This window comes from Onychomys torridus, chromosome 2 (assembly GCF_903995425.1).
Source record: "Onychomys torridus chromosome 2, mOncTor1.1, whole genome shotgun sequence".
Taxonomy (NCBI): domain Eukaryota; kingdom Metazoa; phylum Chordata; class Mammalia; order Rodentia; family Cricetidae; genus Onychomys; species Onychomys torridus.
In genome coordinates, this window is record NC_050444.1 from 115,013,818 (window position 1) to 115,038,010 (window position 24,193).

Sequence of the window (24,193 nt, forward strand, 5' to 3'; positions counted from 1 at the left end):
ATATATATATATACACGTACATGCTTGTGTGTGAGGGTGCATGTAGAGGCCTGAGGACACTCTGAGGTATTGTTGCTGACCTTCCACGTGTGCCTGGGTTTCAGAAATCTGAACTGAGGTCATTAGGATTGCATAGAAGCACTTGTACTCAGAGTCCTCTCCTGACCCTTGCTATTTGTTTAATAGTAGATTGTCTGTCTTTATTCTTTGTCGACTTCATACAAGTAAGCAGTATATTGTGAACACATTTCCCCCAGCTTTTACCCCCTTCTCAAGGTGCCCCCAGTATATCCTTTCCCCACTTCATGTACCTCTTTTTTTTTTCTGTAACTCTCTGAATCCAATTAGTGATGTCTTTTGGAGTGTTGACTGATCTTCTTAGCTTGATCTTGTTTGAATCTGACATTTATTCTTTTTTAAAACATTAATTTTATTATTCATTTTTTATTTATTTGAGACAGGGTCTTTATTGTATAGCCCTGACTGTCCTGGAACTCACAGAGATCCACTTGCCCATACCTGCAAAGTGCTGGGATTAAAAGACTTGTGCCACTGTGCCAGGCCCTTATTATATTTTGAGAACTTCTTATATAAGTACTCAATTTCTGCCTTATACTCTCACCCTTCCAACCTCTTCCGTGTCCCCTCCTACGCTCACCAAACTTCATGACCTCTTCTCCTTTCATTATTATTCGCCTTTAATTATTCACACACACACACACATATGTGAATACAGTCTGGTGGGCCCATTTAGTGTTGTTCGTGTGTGTGTGTGTGTGTGTGTGTGTGTGTGTGTGTGTGTGTGTGTGTGTGTAGGGATGACTGTTTGGGATTTTTAATCTATTGGGGGCTGTCCCTGAAGAAGACTGGCTCTCTCTCTCTCTCTTAGCAGCCATTAATTGGCTCTAACTCATCTAGGGTGGGGCTTTCTGAGATTCTCCCTATCCATGTAGGGACATCAGGTGACGTTGTCATTATGTAGGTCTTGTTTAGATGACCATATTGTAAGGTAAGGATCCCCTGGATGCAGCTCTTTGTTATACATAGAAGACACTATCTTCATGTTTATTATTATTTTTTTAATGTATATGGATGTTTTGCTTAATTATTATAAATCTGTGCACCTTGTGTGTGTCTGGTACCTATAGAGGCTAGAAGAAGGTGTTGGATGCCCTAGACTAGAGTTAGAGATGGTTGTGAGCAACCATGTGTGTGCTGGGAAGTGAACTTAGATCTTTTCAAGAGCAGCATGTGTTCTTAACCACTGAGCCACCTCCCCATCCCTCTTTGACATTTGTTATTAATGTTGCTTTTATTCTATTATGTGGGCACTTGTATCAGCCAGTGTTTTACAAAAATTGCTTGTAATGCTAGGATGATCTTTTTTAGAATGTTTAAGTGGCCTTGTGATTTACTTGTCATTAATATTATACAAAGATGCCTAAAATTTTTATTTTATTTTAATTATGTGCATATGAGTATGTGTGGGGTGGGCAGAGGTGTGAGATTCGCTGAAACTGGAGTTATGGGTGGTTGATAACTTCCTGACATGGGTGCTACTATACTTGGAAGAGTAGTATAACTGCTGAGCCATCTCTCTTCCCTCTCACACCCCATACCCCACACCCCTACCTCTCATTTTTCTTCATTCTTTCTCTTCTCCCTCCCTGCATGCCATCTCTCACTTTCCTTCTAAACACACACACACACACACACACACACACACACAGATGGTTGTGAGCCACCATGTGTGTGCTTGGAATTGAACCCAGATTTTTCGGAAGAATACCAAGTGCTGTTAACCACTGAGCCACCTCTCCATCCCCCTTGACATTTATTAGTAATGTGCATTATTCTAAACACACACACACACACACACACACACACACACACACACACACACACACACCCCTACACACCTACCTCTTACTTTTCCTTTCTTCCCTCTCCCTGTCTGCCTCTCCCCTCCCTTCCTGCCTTCCTTCCTGGGAAAGAATTTTTCTCAGAAGTCCTGGTTGGCCTGTAACTTGCTAAATATAGAGCAGGTTGACCTTGTACTCACAGAGGTCCTCCTGCCTCTGCATCTGAATACTGGGCTTAAAGTCATATGCCACCATGCTGCCCCTTTACTTCTTTAATATGTATATAAATTACACATATAATGCAATAGATAGAGTTGTTTCTTTTCTATAGATTTCTGCTGATGATTTTCTTATCTTTTTCTCCAACAGCTTAGCCATATCCCCTCGGATTGTTCAGCCAACTTTGAATTTTCTCGAAAGGGTTTATTAGTGTTCACGGATGGTTCCATTACAAATGGGAGCGCCCACAGACCTTGTAGTAATTTAACTGCATCTGGATTATTCCCTTGGACCCCAAAGTCAGGAAATGAAGACTTGAACTCAGTCATTCAGCAGATGGCTCAGGTAAGGTTATGTCATGTCACTGAGTGTTCAGCTCATTGGTTTTTCTTCTGTTTCACTTTCAAAAGGAGACTTATTCTTTTTGTTTTAAAATGTGTGGCTATGTATTTTGTTTGCTTATGTTTTTATATTGGTAGGAGGAATTGCCACTATTCCTAACCAGTGTGTTGGAATTTGTCATTAAATTACAGGAGAGTAGGGCATGCTGGCAAAAGACTGCAGCCCAGCATTCTGCAGACTGAGGCAGGGGATCTCCAATTTGGGGCCAGCTTGAGCCCTGTCTGAAAAGAAAAGAAAAATAAGCCAGGTGGTGGTAGTACACGCCTTTAATCCTAGCACTCGGGAGGCAGAGGCAGGCGGATCTCTGTGAGTTCAAGGTCAGCCTGGGCTACAGAGTGAGTTCCAGGACAGGCACAAAAGCTACACAGAGAAACCCTGTCTCAACGCTCCCCCCACCCCCCACCCCAAAATAAGCAAAACAAAAGAAAGCAAACAAAACAGAACACTGTAAGAAAATTTGTTTTAATTTTATATCAAAACAGAATTTGTGAATTACAATTAATATAATTTGGAAAATCTAGGAAAACATTAGAATGGATAATTTAACTGTAGCCCCAATACCTTCCAAGAAGTAAATGATAGACAACCGAAGTTTTTAAATTTTTTAAGAAAATTTAGAATTTCTTGTTAAAGGTTCGAGTTAGGTTACTAGCCTCACAAATGCCTATAAGTCCAGCTACAGGGATCCAAGCCCTCTTCTGGTTTCATGTGCACATACCAATGCACAGACTTGTACCCATACACATCATTCGAAATAAAGTCAATATTAAAAATAAGAAACTGGGTTTGGAGGTACAGACCCTTTTATTCCAGCACTTGGGAGGAAGAGGCAGGAAGATCTCTGTGAGTTCAAGGCCAGCCTGGTCTACATAGTGAGTTCCAGAACAACTAGGACTCTATAGAGAACTCTGTTTCAAAAAACCAAAAGAGAGGAAAATAAGTCAGTCAGTCAGTAAACAAACAAACAAATAAATAAATTTGGGCTTGAGAATGAAAAAGAATTTGTTTCAAGTCATGGTAGTGGAAAAATATTCTAGTTCTTTAATGACTTTAAGCTCCAGCTGCTCTGTGTGATGCACTTGTGATTTGATTATGTTTCTGAAGCTCTCACATTGTACAGGCAGTTGTTCACTAAAATGGTAAAATACTCTGCAGTCCTGGTACTCTGTAACCTTTTGAAATGATCAAGTGAATAGAGTATTAATTTATTGCTAAAGAATTTAAAACAATGATATGAATGCAGCTGGTTCCTACTAGGTTGAACACAAGCATTCTTCTAAAATATCTGATTTTCTTTCCTTTTTAAAAATGTGTTTTGCATCAAGAGAATTTAATGATATTTATGTACAAAGTAATTGAGAGTTTACTGTGGGAAAAGGTGTTTGTTTTCAATTTTTGTCCAGCCCAGAATCGATCTCTTAATGTGGATGAATTGTAAAATGCTTCTCAATGCTGTACTTGTGCTATGCTGGAAACAGTCAAGTTAAAAGGTTTTCAGAGCCAGCATATTATTATATTATTATATTGCCAAAACCCTGAGCATGTTCAGACTGACAATGATAACCTAGGAGAAGCTACTGTATGCTGCACAGTTTCAGTTATGTGGAAGGTGATGTTTAAATGCATATCATGTCTCCCCTCCCATCCCCCTTCTGACTTACCCCCTTCATTAGGGCCGGCATGTTGAATATATAGATATAGAACGCCCTTCAACTGGTGGCCTTGGATTCAGTGTGGTGGCCCTGAGAAGCCAAAGTCTGGGATTAATTGATATCTTTGTGAAGGAAGTCCATCCAGGGAGTGTAGCAGACAGGTGAGGAAGTTCATTCTGTACTTAGCTCATGTTTTCCTGACAACTCTGAATATGTTCCTATAAAGAGAGTAAGAAACTAGCAATAAAAACGTAATGATAGCAGCTAGTGCTGGTTAGCTCTCTAGAGGTTCCTTAACCCCACCATCTCCACTTGTGCCTGCTGTTATGCTTGAAGGGTTCCACACAAAGTCTTTGTCTCTGTGATTTATGACTCATTTCCTAAGTTCACTGTTCAGATGATCTTGGTAGAATAATAGCAGTAGTGGCAGGATACGATTACAAAATTCTGTCCATATTTTTTTTCACATTTATTTTCTGTTTATAGATGATTACTTCTAGTTTCTTTAACTCAGAATTTGAAATAATAGATCTACTGGGTTATAATCCAAATAGTATAAACCTTACATTTTGAAGCATACAATTTTGAAGTGATGTTTAATATACTCAGTGTTTTGCAATCATTCCAATTATTCTAGAAATAGTAAAAATTCTAAGAATTTCATCAACTAGAAAAAGAGCTTCCATCCTGTTGTATATGTTGACAGTCACTCCCAACTTTTTCCTCCTTTCATTCTTCTGGCAACAGCTTGTTTTTTTCAAACAGCATCTATCTATAAAGTTCTGGAACATCGTCGGAAGTGCTGATATAATATATCCATTGTCCTTCCTGACTGTGTGTATTGCATGGTCCGATACATGATGCTCTTATCTGTGATGTGAGAGTGAGTCTTCCTTGCAGCTTGACCTTCTGCTGTGTAGTCAGTGAGCCGTCAGTGCATTCAGCATTTACTTCTCAGCTCCTTTCAAAGATGACTGTGAGGCTCAGTCTTAGTCCGTTTTGCTATAACTGAATGCCTGCGGTTGCAGAACTTGTCATGAACAGAGATATATTGGCTTACAGCTCTGAAAGCTGGGAAGACCACGTCATGGTGTTTACAACTGGCTTGGGCTTCTTGCTCTTTCATCATGTGGTGGAAGGTAATATGAAGCAGAGTAACAAGGAACTAAATTGCCTTTTGTGAAGATCCAGTCTTATCCATGAGTGGATAGTTCTTATAACCTGATATCCCATGTTTTGATACTTTACAATACAAAATAAAATTTCCACAGGAGTTTAGAGGCACAGACATGGGAACCATAGCAGAAACCTTTCTAAATACCCTGTTGATATCTTGTCATTCAAAATGTTTCCCCTAGGCCTGGTGGTGGTGGTACATGCCTTTAATCCCAGCACTTGGGAAGCAGAAGCAGGCAGATCTCTGTGAGTTCGAAGCCAGCTTGGTCCAAATAGAGGCTCAAAGAAGATTAGTCAAAGAAGTCTTGTAGTTTAAGGCTGGATGTTGCTTTTTCTCTTCAGCTGTGCAGTCTTGCTCAAGTGACTTAATTTTCACGATTCAGTGTCTTGAGTAAAACGACAGTGTTAACATGACATAGGATGGGGTAAGAGAAGCATGGGTGCTTAGTGGAGCCCCTGATTCATAGAAGGACACTAGAGCCAGCTGTGTGTGTGTGTGTGTGTGTGTGTGTGTGTGTGTGTGTGTGTGTTTAGGTTGTCACGGTACCTAAAACAAATTCTTCTCTTCTTGTATGGTTAGAGATCAGAGATTGAAGGAAAATGACCAGATTTTGGCCATTAATGACACCCCATTGGATCAGAATATTTCCCATCAGCAGGCGATTGCATTACTACAACAAGCTACTGGGTCTCTGCGTCTGGTTGTGGCCAGGGCAGTGGGCCACACACAAGGCCACACTTCCACCAGCTCAGCTGATACATCTCTGCCGGAAATGGTGAGTCATAAGCTTGGGAACATATTCATTCTAAATTCTGTTATTTACTATAAGAATAGTTGGTAGTTGTTGGAAGTCCTTCCCATTATTCTAGGTCAAGAAAGGTGATCATATCTCCAAATGGCAAGATTATAAGATGTTTATTGGTGGAATTTGATTTGTTTTTGTCTTTTTAATGTCTGGTTTGTTTCCTTATTGAAGATTATTATTTAATATAGAGGTCAAATTAAATATTATTTTTAACTTGGTAATAAGATATCTTGTGTTCTTTGATGTCATAGTAAGTTAATCTGTGTTTAGGGGGAGGGGGGAACCTGCAATGTAGCCCAGAATGTCCTTGAACTTACAATTCCTTTGGTTCAGCCTCTGAGTGCTAGGATTATGGGTGTGTGCCACTGTACCTATAAGTTTCAGAGGTTTTAGTAGAAGGTTACTGTTGACTATCTTAAGAAGATGTAGTTATTTATTTTTAATAAATCTCATATTTATGAATTATAGTGGAATTTTATGACTATATTATTGATTTTATAAAATCATTGCAGTCATTTTTTTCATATAAGTTTAAACAGCCAGGCGTTGGTGGCACACGCCTTTAATCTCAGCACTCAGGAGGCAGAGGCAGACGGATCTCTGTAAGTTCGAGGCCAGCCTGGTCTACAAAGCTAGTTCCAGGAAAGGCACAAACCTACACAGAGAAACCCTGTCTTGAAAAACAAAATAAAACCAACAACCCCCCCAAAAAAAACAAAACAAAAAGAAGAAGAAGAAGAAGAAGAAGAAGAAGAAGAAGAAGAAGAAGAAGAACAACAACAACAACAACAACAACAGATGTCACTTTTAGAAAATTCAGTTTTGGGTTGGGGTGTTGACACACACACACACACACACACACACACACACACACACACACACCTGTAGTGCCAGCACTCAGGTGGCAGGGACAGGTGGATCTGCGTGAGTTTGCAGCCAGCCTGGTCTATAAAGCAAGTTTCAGTACAGCCAGGCTACACAGAGAAACCTTGTCTTGGAAAACAAAACAAAAATTCTATTTTTGTTTTGTGTGTGTGAGTGGGGACAAGCATGCCACAGTGTGCATAGAAAGGAGAGAGAGCAACTAAACTAGTGGGAGTTGGTTCTTTACTTCCACCATGTGGGTCTGGCGATTGTCAGCTTGTCAGGCTGAGGAGCAGGCATCTATACCTGTGGAGCCCCATCTTTCTTTCTGTCCTTAGTTGTCTCTTGTCTTGAAAAAAAAAAAAAATCAATGTCTCTTTTATCTTTTAAGCTTAATTCATTTTATGAATTTTAAAAATGTAAAAATTGAATGTGCTGTGGTTGCTCACACCTTTAATTCCAGCACTCAGGAGGCAGAGGCAGGTAGATTTTTATGAGTTCGAGGCCAGCCTGGTCTACAGAGTGAGTTCCAGGACAGCCAGGGCTACACAGAGAAACCCTGTCTCAAAAACCAAAGAAACAAATTGTATGTGTGCACATGCATGTGTAGGCAGGTGTGGTTACCTGTCCGTTGGCATGGGGAGCCCAAAGTTGATGGCAGCATCACTGTCTTCTGAGTTACAGTCTCATTGATCTTGGAGGCTCAGACTTTCAGGTAGCCTGGAAGGACCGGGAACCCCCACCTTGAAGTCACAAGTGTGTGCCACACATCAGCTTTTATTGGTGTGTGGGATTTGAACTCAGGTCATCCTGCATGTGTGGTGTGCACTTTTCCCACTGAGCCATCTCCCCAACCAACATCTTGCTGATTTTGGCCTGTGTCTTCAGAATGAAAACTAAGGCTGTTTTGCTATAGTTTGTGGGTTTTTTGTTTGTTTGTTTTTGTTTTGTTTTGTTTTGTTTTTTTTAAATTGAGGTAAGAACTCACTATGTGGCCCTAGCTGGGCTGGAACTCACTGGAGATCAGGCTAGTTTTGAAGTTGTGATCCTCTTCCTCTGCCTCACAAATACTGGATTTACATGTGTGAGCCTCTATGCCTTGGCATAAGTCTATTTTCTTGTAACACCGAGTGTTACTTTGTTTATTTAATTTTCATTTGTTGGGACAAAAGGGAACTAATAGACTGATAGAGCAAAGGTTACAATGCAAACTAACTGGTAAGCATTTTCCTTATAATCTGTAATATTGACGCAGCACAGTTTGTAGGATAAATACGATGAACAAAGTGGAACCTTGCTTAGCATGTGCAGAATGAAGGCTCTGGAGTCAGGCTTTGGTCTTTTCCAATCTGTTGCTACCCCTCCCTGGTTGTATCCTACCAGGTCCTTTACATGCCCTTTACATGCCTCTGTTCATTTATTCCTCCTCCTCCTCCTCCTCCTCTTTTAACTTTTTAAATATTGAGACAGGGTCTCATGTAGCCCAGGCTGGCCTCAAAGATGCTGCATAGCAGAGACCACCTTGGATTCCTCATCCTCCTGCTAATGCTCCCTACATGTTGGGGTACAGGCATAGACCACCATGCCTGCTTCCAGTTTCTTCACTGTTATGTGGAACCAATAATGGTATCTAGTTCTTAGAGATGTGAGGAGAAAGTAGGTTTATGACAAACTGGCAGTTCCTGGTACCAGTGAACACTGTGAATGGTAGCTTCCATCTTCTCTTCAATTTTATTTTAGAAAACATTGTATCTAAAACTGTCAGTATTGTTTCAGACATGAATGTTTTAAATATTTTCAATACTCCTGTTTACTTCACAGTTAACTTTCTTTCAATATTTATATTTATTCTTCTCTCCTATATTACATCCCAAGCAGTTTTCCCTCCTTCCTCCCCCCCCCCTTCAGAAAAGAGCAGGCCTCCCATAGATATCAACCAAACATAGCATAACAAGATACGACGATAAGACTAGGCATGTACCCTCATATCAAGGCTGCACAGGGCAATCCAGTAGGAAGAAAAAGGTCCCAAAAGCAGAGAAAGGACCCACTCCCACTGTTAGGAGTCCCACAAGAGCACCACGTTACATAACTGTAACATATATGCAGAGGGCCTAGGTCAGACCCATGCTGGCTCCCTGATTGTCATTTCAGTCTTCCTGAGCTCCTATGAGCCCTGGTTGGTTAATTCTATGGGCTATGTTCTTATGATGTTCTTGACCACTCTGGCTCCTTCCTCCACTCTTCCTTGGGGTTCCCTGGAGCTCCACCCAATGTTTGACTGTGTGTCTCTGCATCTGTTCCTAGCAGTTGCTGGAGGAAGCCTTTCCGAGGACAATTAGGTCTAGTCTTGGAGTGCAGCAGAATATCATTAGGGATATTTCATTGACTTCTGTTGTTGTTGCCAGTCCTGTTCTGGTTCTGTCATAGGTCTCTGGGCTATTCAGCCCGTGGTTCCTGGCTCTCCAGGCAGTGTCAGGGGTGGCCTCCCTCTTGTGGCATGGCTCTCAAGTTGGACCAGTCATTACTTGGCCACTCCCACAAGTTCTGCACCACATCTTACCTAGCACATCTTATAGGCAAGACAGACTGCAAGTTGAAGGTTTTGTGGCTGGGTTGATGTCCCAGTCCCTCCACTGGAAGCCTTGCCTGGTTGCAGAAGATGGCTGGTTCAGGCTTGGTGATATTGTACAAAAGAAAAATTAACTGATGAAGATGACTGCATTATCTCATGAGAGATTTTGTTCTGCAGTTGAATTATATGGAAGAATGTGCATTTGTCACAGAGTCTGATAGAGGAAAATTGCTTATGTCTTTTTGTATGATTATGTTGCTAGTATTTTGTGTTGAGTGAACCTCTGTCTTCCCTGATAAGTGTTCTAGTCTGTTTGCCACATCCTTGCATGAGTCTGGGAACCCTGACAGGGAGGCAGTGAGGAAATGAGACACAGACACATGTACACAAAAATCTGAGATTGGGTGGACTGGGCTCTTTGATGGAGAAGCTGCAGTACCCTGGAAGCTCAACATGTTCACTGTATACAGCTGAACAGGGAGCTGGGGCTATTGCATGCAGCAGAATGGGAGAAAGGCGTAGTTGATCTGTGGGAGCAGTCTCTGTGGAAGAAAGAGCTTTGGGGAAAGCTACACTATCAATGTCTGCATGTGGACTGGAAGAAAACTTTGCCCTTTCTCTGAGCCTGAGACATGGGTCCTTGATACGGCCATGACCATGTCAAACAGTACATGTTCACTCAGGCTTTACTCTCTCCCTACCCTTTTTAGTCATATTATTAACCTTTGGTTCTTCACAGTGCTGACAGGTTAATTTTCCTAAGTCATTGCTTTAGTCTTGTTATTCTTTTCAATCTTTGCCTTATTCTGTTATCTGGCCCAGCTTTGCTCCTGTGTTTCCCTCTTGTTGAATGTTTGCTTTCTTTGTATTACATTGATTTATTTTTATGAGCATGGTCTTGTGTAGTTTAGGTTTTCCTTGAACTCACTGTAATGTAGCAGAGGCTGGCTGTGAATTTCTGATCCTCCTGCTTCCACTTCACAAGTGTTGGGATTACAGGTGTGTGCCACTAGTACTGCAGTAAAATTTAAACTTCTACTTTCATTCAGCTTTTCAGGATTCTTCATTGGTATATATTTTTATGACCCTTCCTTTCTCCCAGCTCCCCGAAATCTTTTTAACAGTCTACCTGTCTTTCAGCAAATGCATATCCATTGGTTCTGTATGTACCCTTTACTAGGTTGTGGGTAATATATGTTATATATTACCATATAGAAAACCTAAGAATCTGTGTTTTACCAACACTGGCTCTATCCTGCTGTTCATTTGTAGGTGTGTTGGGGCCACACTGAAGATGTTGAGCTCATTAATGATGGCTCTGGATTAGGGTTTGGGATAGTTGGAGGAAAGTCAAGTGGCGTGGTTGTGAGGACTATTGTTCCTGGAGGACTGGCAGACCGAGTAAGTTGACTTTGTTTTATCATTTTGTTTTTATAAAATTTGACTTGTATGATTTGAAATCAATTTTATAGCATGAGTTGTTAGGATTCATGACTCAATAATTAGAGTTTATGAAATTTGCTTTATTTAAACAGTCTCTAATTCGATTTTTCTCACTTCTAACAGAGTTTTGATTATGTAAGAAGAAAATATTTTTATTGTAAGGAATTGTTAATGAATTTCTGCACTTTGAACATGTGTGTTATTCTTCAGCCTATCTTTTTTTTTTTTTTTTTTTTCCTTTTGTCTTTTTGAGACAGTTATTTCTCTGTGTAGTTTTGATGCTTGCCCTGGATCTCACCTGTAGACCGGGCTGGCCTTGAACTCACAGAGATCCGCCTGGCTCTGCCTCCCGAGTACTGAGATTAAAGGCGTGTGCCACCACTGCCCACCTTCAGCCTATCTTTCAAGGGTTCAATGATAGAATCAGAAGATTCAGTGAACATATGCATTTGTCCTGGGATAGGCGACATGGCTCAGCAAGTAAAGGTCCTTTAAGGCCTGGCAGCCTGAACTTGATTCTGGAACCGATGTACTGATAGCAGAAGAGAACGAACTCCACAGTCTTGTCTTCTTACTTCCACATGTGCACCATGACACACACCCTCCCCCATTAGTAATCACTTAAACAAAAGTCTGTTTGTCCCACTGTTACACATGTAAGATTTCACTTGGCTATTTTCTAGTATTACAAGACAAGTGTGTACCTTTCTTCTTTAGAAGTGTTTCAACAAGTAGGCCATGTAAGAGCTTGACCACTTTCTTTTCCACTTAATTTTACATGGAAGAAAACGTTAAATTCTATATTTGTTTTTATTTTATTTATTGGTATATATGTATCTTTGTGTGTGTGTGTGTGTGTGTGTGTGTGTGATGTGTGTGTGTACCCGTGAAAGCCAGAAGAGAGTGTGTGATATCCTAGACAGGAGGTACAAGCACTTATGAGCCTTCTATGTAGGTGCTGAGAACCAGACTGAGAATCCTCTGGAAGCCAGCCTCCCATAGTAGATTTAGAAATTACTGTAGACATTTGTATTTGAGCTCGTGTTGTATAGAATGCTCATGATAATTCAGAAGTAACTTTAATTCTACAATCAGAAAACACATAAAATCTCACTGATTATTATGTGCCCTTATAAACATATCTCTCCTAATACACTCTTAAGTAAACATGATGAATTTGTTGTACAGATTCAGCTTTGAGGCAGATAGGTTCCTCAACTTCTTATTTCTCACAGAGATGGCTGAATCTCATGAAATTATTTAGCCTCACCCTTCTTCCTGTCTTTTCTGCATCCAAGTATATTTACTTGTAGAAATTCTTAATGTTTGTTTTATGGGTACCTTGGGGTCTCATGCTTTTCATGTGTCTTTGAAATCAAAGTGATTCTTGTGGTAATAGTAATAATAATTATTATTCCTTTTCACCTTTGTCTGCACCTATGGCACAAAAGCAGAGGGAAACAAGAAATTAATGGGAAATTCGTGAGAATAAGGCAGGGACCCCAGACTTGTGACAGCTGTCAAATTCACTTAAGTTCTATATGGTGCAGTAAAAATGATTAATACCAGTGAACTCTGACCTTTCAGTGCATGTTCAAGGAGTCCTTCTTGATCATCTTAAAGCATTTGAGTGAATTCGCCATTACAAATATGGGTGTGGGAGCAATGGCTCAGTGGTTCAGAGCACTTGTTGCAAAGAACCTGAGTTCAACTCCCACCACTCACACAGTAGTTCACAACCATCTACAACTTCAGTTCCAAAGCACATGTATTGCACATACATACATTCAAGCAAGATACTTATACACCTAAAGTAAAATAAATCTAAAAGTTTATTAAAAATAAATGTTACTCAAAAATTTGAAATAACCAACAGAGAGACTATGAATCTTTCCCTCATCTTAAGCTCTTTGTACCTTATCACGTCTTTAAAATTTATTTGTAATATAAAGGTGCATTGAGGGCTAGAGCAGTGGCTTAGCGGGTAAGAATGTTTGCTGTGCAAACAAGAGGACATGTGTTCAGACCCCAGAACCCCTGTGGAAAGCCAGGCAGCTGGCTCCTTTGCCTGAAACTGTGCTATGGGGAAGGAGATGAGAGGACTGCCGGGGCCTGCTGCCTGCCAGCCTGTCTCCAGGCCCAGGGAAAGACTGTGTCTCAAGGTGAGAAAGGAAGGAATGATGGGCAGGAGAGCCAACGTCCTCTTGTGCTCTCCACACACATGCGGAGATGTATGCACCTCAATACATATGTATACAATACACATACATGCCACACACAACACACATGTGTGACTAAAATGAGAATGATCATTGTGTGTGTTTTTAAAACATACCTATAGTGGATGCTGGAGAAATGACTCAGTTGTGAAGAGCACTGGGGATCCAACACCCTCTTATGACCTCTGAAGACACCAGGTGTGCATCTGGTACACTTACATACATGTAGGGAAACCACTCATACACAGAAAATAAAAGATATTAAGCAAATACTTCCTTGTGTGTATGTCTGCAAACACAGTGTGTGTATGAGTTGTGAGCATGGAAGACAGAAGAGGGTGTGAGGTCCCAGAAGCTGGAGTAACAGGCATTGGCAGAATACTGGGCTTTTTGCATGAGTGCTGGAATTTGAACTCCAATCCTCATGAATGTGCAGCAAGCATTCTCAACTGCTGAGCCATTTTTCCATCCCTGAAATAAATCTTTAGCAAATGTTTATTTATTTATTTTTTGTAACCTAGAAAGGAGTGAGACATTGTCGAATGTCCTTATGTTTCTCTCCCTTGTCCCCTTCCCCCAGCAATTTTAACAGGCTTCTTCGCTGGGTGGGATGACGTTTGCAAAGTGCAAAGTGCAGCAGTTATTTTGAAAAACAAAGAACCAAATAAATTTAAGTGAAATCAAATAAGTTCCTTTACTGTAAGAATTTTCTGAGCTTTTTAATATACTAATGTGCATTATGAGTTTTCACAAGGACACTGTGATGTGCAGAGTTTCCCAGATTAATCCCACTGAGGCACTGTTGGGAAAAGCCCAAGTCTGATTCTCACCCTTTCCTGGAAGGGATCGTCACTGTTTCAGATCATCTAGGAGGGGCTAGGGGCCTGCCCATCACAGATTTGTAATGGAGAAGCAGGAGCTTGTGCCAAATATTGTCATCTGCCTAATATACATCATTTTAATGTAATCCTCAAAACAGTCTTAAGTTGTATTTCCAAATTATAGGTATGGAAACCTTAAGAAATTGTTCAAGGTTGTACAGCTGGAGAGTGACAGAGCTGATCTTCTTCCTGCTAATGTCTGATGAAATCCTCTAAATCCTCTCGTTGTAACCATCATATAGCACCCCAGCATAGCCTTGAGTGAGTTCTCTCAACACTCCTAAGCTAGTGCATTAGCTACTTTTCTCATTATTATCACCAAATGCCTCATGGTATAAGAATATGCTCCATCATGATGGAAGAAGGCGTAGCAGAGTTTATAGCAATATAAGCATTTAGGTAGGTAGGACTCCTTAAATCTGGGTAAACCAGAAAGCACAGAGCAGGGAATGCTGGTGCTCAGCTGACTTTCTCCAGGTTATTTGTGCAGGGCCCTAGGTATGGGATAGTGCCATTTACGTCCAAGTGGGTCTTCCTTATATCACTCTGTAAACACCCGCACCGACATTCCCAGAAGTATGTCTCCTAGGTAATTCCAAATTAAGTCAAATTGACAAGGAAGATGAGCCATCCCAGAGATCTTCTCTGAAAGGGAAAAGTGTAGCAAGGCAGCATAAAACCGGGTGGGAGTACACTAGAGAGATGGCATAGCACTTGCTACTCAATCATGAGGACCAGACTTCTCTGTAACCCTGGCTGTCCTGGAACTCACTCTGTAGACCAGGCTGGCCTCAGAGATTTGCCTGACTCTGCCTCCTGAGTGCTGGAATTAAAGGCGTGCAGCACCACCTCCCAGCCTTTTTTTTTTTTTAAACAAGGTTTTACTGTGCAGCCCTGATTGACCTGGAATTCATTATGAAGACCAGGCTACCCTCAAACTCATAGAGATCCGCCTGCCTCTGCCTCCTGAGTGCTGGGATTAAAGGCGTGCGCCGCCACCACACCATCCTTTAGAAATTTTATTCTGCTTTTGCATAAGCATTAAAATGTTTTCAGAAGTTAGTTGTTTTGTTTTTGTTCTTGAAGTACAACTACTCGGTGGCTGAGGCAGGAGAATCACAACTTCAACGTCTTGGCTATAGCACAGCATGTTGTGTGCTCAGGTGTTGCACAGCTCTTTATCGGCATTCGTTGATTTGTGATTGAAAGAACAAGAATATCATTGTTGAAAGAAAATGGTGAGAATATCAGTGAAATGAAGGTTTGAGGTTGCTGGACTCAGACAAGGCAGCTGCCATTTGGGCATCTTTCCTATCAATCTGACGGATATTTTTGCACTTAATAATTCCTTAGAACACCTGCTTTTCTGTATGAAGAAGATGTTTGACTCTCAGTGACAGATGCAAATTATCTACATGGTTTCAAATTAAGAATTGAAGTAAAATAGGGAAAATGGTTTGAGAAGTGACTAAATATATACTTGATGGCATGTATTTATGTTCTTTGTTTGCTAAGCTAACATTCTTTATCATTTTGGCCCGGCCCCACTTATGGTCCCTATAGTCCAGCTCCCAGGCAGCGTTGCCCATCTTTATCAGTGCCACGGAAGCCCTCATTCTTTTAAAATTTTTATTTGTTACTTTGAAATTTTTTTATTGTGTGTGCGTGTGTATATGTGTGTGTGTTTGTGTGCAACCCAGCACTGTAGGAGTGCTGGAATTATAGGTACATAAGACGACATCCAGCTTTTTATGTGGGTCCCGGGTATCAAGCTCAAGTTGCCAAGGCTTACACAGCATCTTCTAGGTCCCTGAATATCCCTTTAAGTAGGTACTTATTTTACCTATGATGTTTCATTGGTAGAAACAGAATGTCAAACCACCATTATTAAAATAGAAAGGCAGCTAGTCTTTATTCCCTTCCTCCAATAGTTTTTTCCTTGTATTTGTTTCTTTTCTTAAACCTTTCCAGATGTTTAAGGATTGAACTGCTATACCACTTTGTCTTATGTTTCTAGCACCTTCTATAGCAGTCACAGCACAGAATATAGCTTTGTACTCAGTATTTTTATCTGAATCCTTTCTTTATTCAGAATCATGCAGATTTGAAAAATAGGAAGGTTAGCAAACTGACCTTTTTGTCTTTAGTCTTTTAAAACTTCTCCTTCAGTATTTCTTGTATGACTTCTGAATGATGCCACTTGAAAGCATGATTCTGAAGCTCAGAACAAATTCTCCCAGCACTCACTGCAAGCTCTTTGTGTCCCAAGCTGCATATGTCTTTTTTCATGTTCATTCTATTAAAAATCTTTTATAGTGATAGACAGTTTCTTGGTGAGTAGGTAAATAATAAATACCTTATGTACTAGTATCCTTTGTGTACTAGAGAGTGACCTGCTGTGTATCAGTGGACAGCTTGGATTGAATGTTTTTAAGTCTCATGCAAGCTGGGCACTTAGAACTTGTATGAAGCCCATAATGACTTCGAACACCATAGTCCCTTTCCCCCATCGGCTGGGATTACAGACCTGTACCACCAGGGCCAGACAGCCAGTAAACCAGTTTTGGTTAGAGGTTTGGGATTGCTGCTTACTAGTCTTTTGAACCTGGTTAGATCAGTCAACATTTTCTTTCTTTCTTTTTTTTTTCTTTCTTTTCTTTTTTTTAAAGACAGCATCTCACTGTGTAGCATTGGCCTGTACCTCTCTGTGTCGACTAGATTTGGCCTTGAACTCACAGAGATCCAACTGTCTCTGCCTCCTGAAGGAAAATTAAAGGTGTGTGCCACTAGGCCTGGCCAGCCAATCTTTTAAACTACATTTTCTCATTTTAAATTTAAATTCCCCTTTGAACAATATTGAATTAATTAATTCTCTCCTCTTTTTCTTTCTCCTTTATTTTTAGTTTTCTTTCTTTTGAAATAGGGTCTCACTATGTAGCTCTGGCTGTCCTGCCACTTACTTTATAAATCAGGCTAGTCTTGAATTCACAGAGATCAATGTGCTTCGATTAAAAGGCAAACACCCCTCACCCCCTTCCACAGCTGGCTGGCTTTCTTTTTGGTTTTCTGAGAAAATATCTCACTGTATAGTCTAGGCTGTATTCAGATTCTTTATATGGTTCAGGGTGGCCTCAGTTTTCCTGCCTGCATATGCTGAGATCGTTGGCATGTGCTACCATAGCTGGCCATAGGTGTTATTTTAACCTGTACGGGTACTTTGCAGGCCTGTATACTTCTTAGACCACCATTGTTGACATTTTGATATCTTTAATACACAGTACTAAAGGTAAGTTTTCAGATGAAACAAATTTAGGCAAAATGCAGATGGATCAGAATTTTCACAAAGAGGGCACTCTATAAATAATTTTAACTGGTGTATATCTTTATGAATTATACCTTAAACTTTTCTGTGATGCAGTATGTATGCAATACGCACATGGACATGCATGTTTCTATTCCCACTCATCTGTTACTCTTTAGTCTTCTTTAGCACAGTTCATGATAAGTATCTTTTCTAGTTGTATAGGTTAAAATGTTGGGGTTCTGGTTCCTTCTCCCTTTCCTTGACATCACATGTAGAAGTTATCAGTCATCCTTGAAATGTGATCTTAATTAGTCTAATCAATAAAAACTAGGAGTCAGATATTAAGGTAAAGATGAAAGATCAGAGAAGCAAAGGAGCAGTCACTAGTGACTTCTTACCCTCTCTGGATCCTCAGACCAAAAGGGGGGCCAAGAGCCTGTGTCCACCTGCCTTATATTCCTATCTCCACCTTCAGAATGCTGGGATTAAAGGAGTGAGCCTCCTAAGTGCTGGGATTAAAAGTGTGTGCCACCATTGCCTGGCCTCTGTGGTTAACTAGTCATTGACTCTACCCTGTGATCTCCAGGCAAGTTTTATTTGTCAGAAACACAAAACAAATATCACTCAACACATCCTGTTGGTGGTTCTTAGACAATACATGTAGGTCTTCCTTCTCAATTTGAAACTAACTTGTCCACACCATGTAATCTCAAGGTCATTGTTAGAGCCTCCCAGCTGTTGTCTCTGCTTGGATTGTTTCCTCCTAAGTCTGTTTTAAGCACAGAAGTTGGCAAGATCTTAGAAAATTTAACTAGTCATGATGCCACTCCTTTGCTGACGTGGCTTTCCAGTTGTAGAAAATGACTCTCCATCTGTCTGTCTGTCCTAGCTGCTCATTAATGTTCTCTTTTCTCTGCCTCTTCTGGCCATGCTGGCAACTTTCTGTTACCTGGTCATGCTACTTAGCATTTTGGCCTTAGGAGGTCCTTAACTTTATGCTGGAACCTTTCATTCTGACCATCCTTTTGGAAGTCCTCTGCTTTTGATCTTTTCTTTGCCTACATGGTCATTATACTCTAGCTCTACACTGTTAGACATAAATTAAAACCCTTGAGCAGAGACCCATTTTAGAGTTCTGATTACTTATTTCATATTGGACCCTTCCGGTTTGGTGGTGTTCTACAAGGAATTGCTTTATCTTTTGTCAGCTGAGCAGATTATTAGAAGTGTTATGTTTGTCCAGCATTTGAACTGGCTTTGTCATTCATTTTGCCAGAGTTGAAAGTTTGATGTATTTTTACTAAACTGTTAATTGATTTCTCTGAATAATTTTGTTTTTCCTTCTTGCATCAAAGGATGGGAGACTACAGACAGGGGACCACATCTTGAAGATTGGTGGAACAAATGTGCAAGGGATGACCAGTGAACAAGTTGCTCAAGTGCTAAGGAACTGTGGGAGTTCAGTCAGGATGCTGGTGGCCAGAGACCCTGTTGGTGAAATTGCAGTAACACCCCCTACCCCTGCATCCTTACCTGTTGCCCTGCCCACTGTAGACAACAAGACCCTTGGTTCTGTGAGTATAAAAACCATTCTTTTTACATCAAATGCTGCCTGTGATACAATACAAAATATGAAATTCTCTCAGCTGGAGGACCACACTAGTATAAGTCACTTTAGTACTCACATTCGAAGCAGAGAACTTGTGATGAATATTAGACATATCTGTTTCTCTTTTCCCTTTTTTTGGTGTGGTGTGTGTGTATATACATATGTGCATGTGTGCAAGTACACATGCACACTCATATGCCTTGAAGCCAGAAATCATTGTTTTCCACTATTGCTCTCTACTTTATTTTCGAGATAGAGTCTCTCACAAAGTTGAACTTGCCATTGCAACCAGACTGGATGGGCAACAAGTCCCAGGATCCTGTGTCTATCTCCCCAGTATTGAGAGTACTGATATGTGCTACCATGTCTGGCTTTTATCATCTGGCCCTAGGGTTCTGAACTTTGTTCCTCACACTTGCACAGCAAGTGCTGACTGAACTGTCTCCCCATTCCTCCTTCCCATGAATAAAAGTATGAAGAGGCAGGAAGAGAAGGAGACTCTATTAGAACAAGTGGAAGACTAGCACTTATCTTCAGAGACATCACTCACTGGGCACCATATGAACAGGAGTTTTCTCTCCATGATATTAGCAGTTAACTTTTAGTTTCTCCAAGTTGTATGCTAATTGATTCAGTTTCCTTCATTACTCAAGTTCACTGAAGTCTTCTCATCTAGTCCACAAGACTCTGTGATGTGTGGGTTACTTTCTGATGCTGATGTTTGGAATTGAAAGCAGTGTTAGTGTCTAGATATCTTATCCCTTTGCAGAAATATTTAAAGATAGTATTAAAGTTTTAGAGCCAGATTTAAAAATATTATATATAATAATTTCCTCTTGGCTTCTAAATTGTTAGGCTTGTGATTCTTTCAGAAAATGGAGCCTGAGGTTTTTTTCTAAATGGCTGTATCAATTTTTTATTGTTATGTTATAAGTTGTTTGTAGCACGAATCTTAAAAGTTCTTATTAATAAAATCAAACCTGGTGCCAGTTATTGGGGTGAATGCTGGAAGATCAGAGAAGCAGAAGAAACCACTGCTTCCTCACTTTGCCAGTTCCTCAGCTGATCCTGTTTCCTCAGACTGGAAGCCTCTGAGTCCTCATCTGAATGGGTCTCAGCTGAACTGCTGCTCAAAAGCCTAAAAGCTTAACCAGACAAATGCTTCTAGTTCCTGGTTTTCATGCCTTATATACCTTTCTGCTTCCTGCCATCACTTCCTGGGATTAAAGGTGTAGTCACCATGCCTGGCTGTTTCCAGTGTGGTTATGAGCTCACAGAGGTCTAGATGGATCTCTGCCTCCCAAGTGATAGGATTAAAGGCGTGTGTGCCACCATTTTCTGACCTCTGTGTCTATCTAGTGGCTGTTATGTCTTCTGACCCCAGATCAGTTTATTAGGATGCACAGTATTTTGGGGAACACAGTATCACCACAGTTGTTAGTTATTTAGCAGCTGTAATAATACCTTTGGTCAGTTTGCATTTCTGTAGTTCAGAATTCAAAGTGGGCTTGGCTGGATTTTTGCCTAGATTCTTATAAGGGTAAATGAAGGTGTTGGTTCATCTGGCCTCTGTTCTTGACATCCGGGCTCATGAGCTTGTTTCAGGTTGGTGGAACAATACAGTTCTTTGCTGTAGGATCGAGGGCCTTTTCTTTGTTGGCCTCCATCTTTCAAGCCCTTAGGGTCCCCTTGTTCCCATCTTTCTTGTGTGACCCCTCCACCCTCAAACCACAAGCTCATCTTATATGTTTAAGGTCTTTTTCTTTGCCCTTTCTATTACCAGCAGGGGAAAATTACTTATAATGGGCTTCTTTGATTAGATTAGGCCCACTTGAATAATCTCCCCTTTGCCATGTGATTTCACAAGCATGGGGGCAGGTCCAGGGATGGGAAATCATGGGGATCATCTTAAAATTCAGTTTGTCACAGAAAAAAACTTGGCAAACTGGGTGCACAGATTGACTGTGTATATAGTTATGCAACTGAAAATATAACAATGGGTGTGTTATTTCCCTGCAGGATTGTTCACTTTTTGAAACTTACAATGTTGAACTTGTTAAAAAAGATGGACAGAGTCTTGGGATTAGAATTGTTGGCTATGTTGGAACAGCTCATTCAGGTAAATGAATCATTTCTACTTCATATTTTGGATAATTATAAAGGATGTTAAGGTTTCTAGATAGTAAAATTAAGTACCTACAGACTTTAATTTAAAACTCAAAAAATAAAACTGTGAATCTGTAATAGTAAGCAGTTACTTTTCAGTGATTAGAGTCACATTTTGCCTCAGTAGTTTAACAGCTCGCTTTATAGTTAGTAACAAAGGAATTTAATATACAGATCATTTTGTAACATTGGGATTTCACTTTCCTGTGCTTCTAGAATAGTTCTGTTTGAATATTGTGTGACTGTTAACATTTTATACAATATTATGTCTGGCATAAAGTAAATTGATCACTGCATATATTATATATTGTGACTGCCCAAATATATATTTGTGTTTAATCATGAAAAAAAGTAAGATAGAAAAGAATTTCATTAGAGCTATTTTTTTTTCATATAAGGGAAGTGCATTGTGAGAATACACGATTCAAGTATCTGATAAAATTGTTTTCTTTCACTGTTAGTTTTCCCTTGGTTAGTGAAGAATTACTAGGTTAAGTAAAAATAAACCTTTAAAAAATATTTGATAGTTACATGAAAATTTAGTTATGAAATATTTTAGTTTTCCTGACAAATAACAAGTATAGAAAGCTAATTCCTTTAAAAAAAATTGTCCTCCTGCATTGGAGCAGGTGGAGAGATTAAGAGTGCTAATGTATTCATAGGCCTGAATGAAATTCATGTCAGGCCACCTTGTGCTATTTCAGCCTAATTTAATATCTAATTTCAAAATTTCTGATTCTGCTGCGTGCTACCCTTTTAGTTTCAGAATTTAATTAAGTCCCTTAAAAGCTAAGTATGTATTTAAAAAGTAATGTTGCAAAAACATTGAGTTGTTATCACTATCTTCTACCTTGTTAAAGTTGAGTTGTGGCTGAGTTCCTAAACTTATGCTTCACTGCCTAAGCAGAAATTAATGAATGAGAGGAAATTTGATCTTTGTGTTGCTGGGTACAGAAAAGAATCTTTTTACTTTTCTATTCTCAAAACATGTGTGGGCTTGGGTGGTTTTGAGGGGATGAGCAAGTATGTCAAAAAAATGAGACACTGGAAACAACAGCTTTCAAAAACATATATAGAAATAATTTGCACTTTATTCCATTTATTCTTGGCTTCTTGATTTTGGTGCTGGAGTTTGAACAGGCCTGGTGGCATGCTTCTGTGACCGCAGTCACTTTAGCAGTTGAGTTGGAAGGGTCACAAGTTTGAGGCCAGCCTGGACAACACAGAGAAACTTCATCTTAGAAACCCAAACAAACAAAAAGTCTATTCAGAGAGTATAATTAAAGTGTAAAACTCTTTCAGTGTTTGAAGATAACCGGAAATACATGTTTTAGTAAAGACACACAACTGTTGTAGCATGGCAGATGAAAGATTGAAGTTGAGAGAGAGTTGAGGAAGAAGTGCTGTGGTAGTGAGGAAGGCAGATGAGATGGGGAAGCAGCAGACTTGTAGAGTTAGGGAAGCTCGTGGCAGTGGTGCAGTGTCAGTCTGGATGCCAGGCTTTGTGGAAGGAATAATGTGGAAGATGACATTGAAAAATAAATGATTTTTCCTGGTTTGGAAGACCTGGGGTATGATTCCCTGAAGTTTATGTATAATTATGCTGGCAGAGGGAACTTAGTAAAATCATTTAGAGATACAGTTTTTTAAATTTTCAATTTCCTTTGTAGTTCTTTCTCTTGGGAATGTACTTTTTATATGGTTATAATTTTTATTAACTATTTGTGGTTAAATATTTAATTTTATAATATAAGGATTATTTCATGCTGCTGAGGTCATTCTATTTTTTAAAATTATATGTGTTCAGGGATGTGTGTGCCTGTCATGGGGGTCCATGTAGAGGTCAGAGGACCACTTTGTGGAGTATTTGCATCTGTTTGTGTGTTTCTGGGATTGAGCTCAGATTGCCAGGCCATCTTACCGGCCCCCATACTAGCTCTCTAAAAAGAACATATGTGCTTTTCTCTGTATCTAGATGACACACATGAGCACTTAACTAAATATCGGCAGGAGTATGTGTGACTCTTGTCTTAATGCTAGTGAAAAATGATGAGCACTTGTGCTGAGTCAGCAGTTCAAGTAGTGATAGACCAGGGTTCATCCTGGCCCTCTAGAATGCCAGCTTAGAGAGAAATGCATTCATCAAGGTTCCATTACTGATTATTTCTCCAGAAGGGTAGTCATCAGTCAAATCATTTTGAATTCAGGTCACTTGTGATGGTGACAGTTTGAAATAATCCATCAATTTCTCTGCATGTGTTCAAAGTAGTATTTATGAAGTCTCTAGTCAGCCTCTTTAGCTAATTAACCTCTTGATAAGAATTTTGCAATCAGGTCCTAATTTTAGCTTTCTTCCTTTTTTCTGTTTGTCTATGCACTTTCAGGGGAAGCTTCAGGGATTTATGTGAAAAGTATAATACCGGGCAGTGCTGCATATCACAATGGCCAAATTCAAGTGAATGACAAAATCGTGGCTGTAAGTAATGGCTGTCTTTTGTACATTTGAATCAAGTTGGTGAAAGGTTAGTTTTTCTATTTTAGGTTTATTTTATTTTTAGGGTGTTGTTGTTGTTGTTGTTTTCACGTTGTTTTATTTTGTTTTGAGACACAGTCTCACTATATAGCATTGGCCCTGAGCTTGTAGACCTGGCTTTCCTGGAATTTAGAGATCTACCTGCCTCTGCCTCTCAAGTGCTGGGATTACAGACATCCTCCACCATGTCATGCTCACAAGATTTTAAAAAATTAGCTTTACTAGTGCAGTGAAATCTCATTGATTCAGGCTCTTAGGATTTTAGGCTCTAAATATGATTTATTCCAATCAAAGAGGAAACATTCCACTAAACATATTAGTAGGAAAAATTGCACATTTACTTAAATAAATGTATGCATTGAATTGTATCTGAAAGATGTTTTTATATCCTCTAGGAAATACTTTTTAAGAGTCTGTATGTACCACAGAGTGGTTGCACATGCCTTTAATCTCAGCACGGATCTCTGTGAGTTCAAGCCCAG

At 39.9% G+C, this 24,193-nt stretch overlaps 1 protein-coding gene across 1 annotated transcript in view; it reads left to right on the plus strand.

The window, feature by feature from the left end:
• Positions 1–24,193, plus strand: part of Patj (PATJ crumbs cell polarity complex component) — a 325,946-nt gene that overhangs the window by 21,973 nt on the left and 279,780 nt on the right. The window contains exons 4-10 of the mRNA XM_036177074.1: positions 2,232–2,426; positions 4,157–4,296; positions 5,892–6,087; positions 10,829–10,957; positions 18,759–18,977; positions 21,032–21,131; positions 23,563–23,654. Of these exons, the coding sequence (XP_036032967.1) occupies positions 2,232–2,426; positions 4,157–4,296; positions 5,892–6,087; positions 10,829–10,957; positions 18,759–18,977; positions 21,032–21,131; positions 23,563–23,654 (1,071 nt within the window). The remainder of the gene's footprint in view (positions 1–2,231; positions 2,427–4,156; positions 4,297–5,891; positions 6,088–10,828; positions 10,958–18,758; positions 18,978–21,031; positions 21,132–23,562; positions 23,655–24,193) is intronic.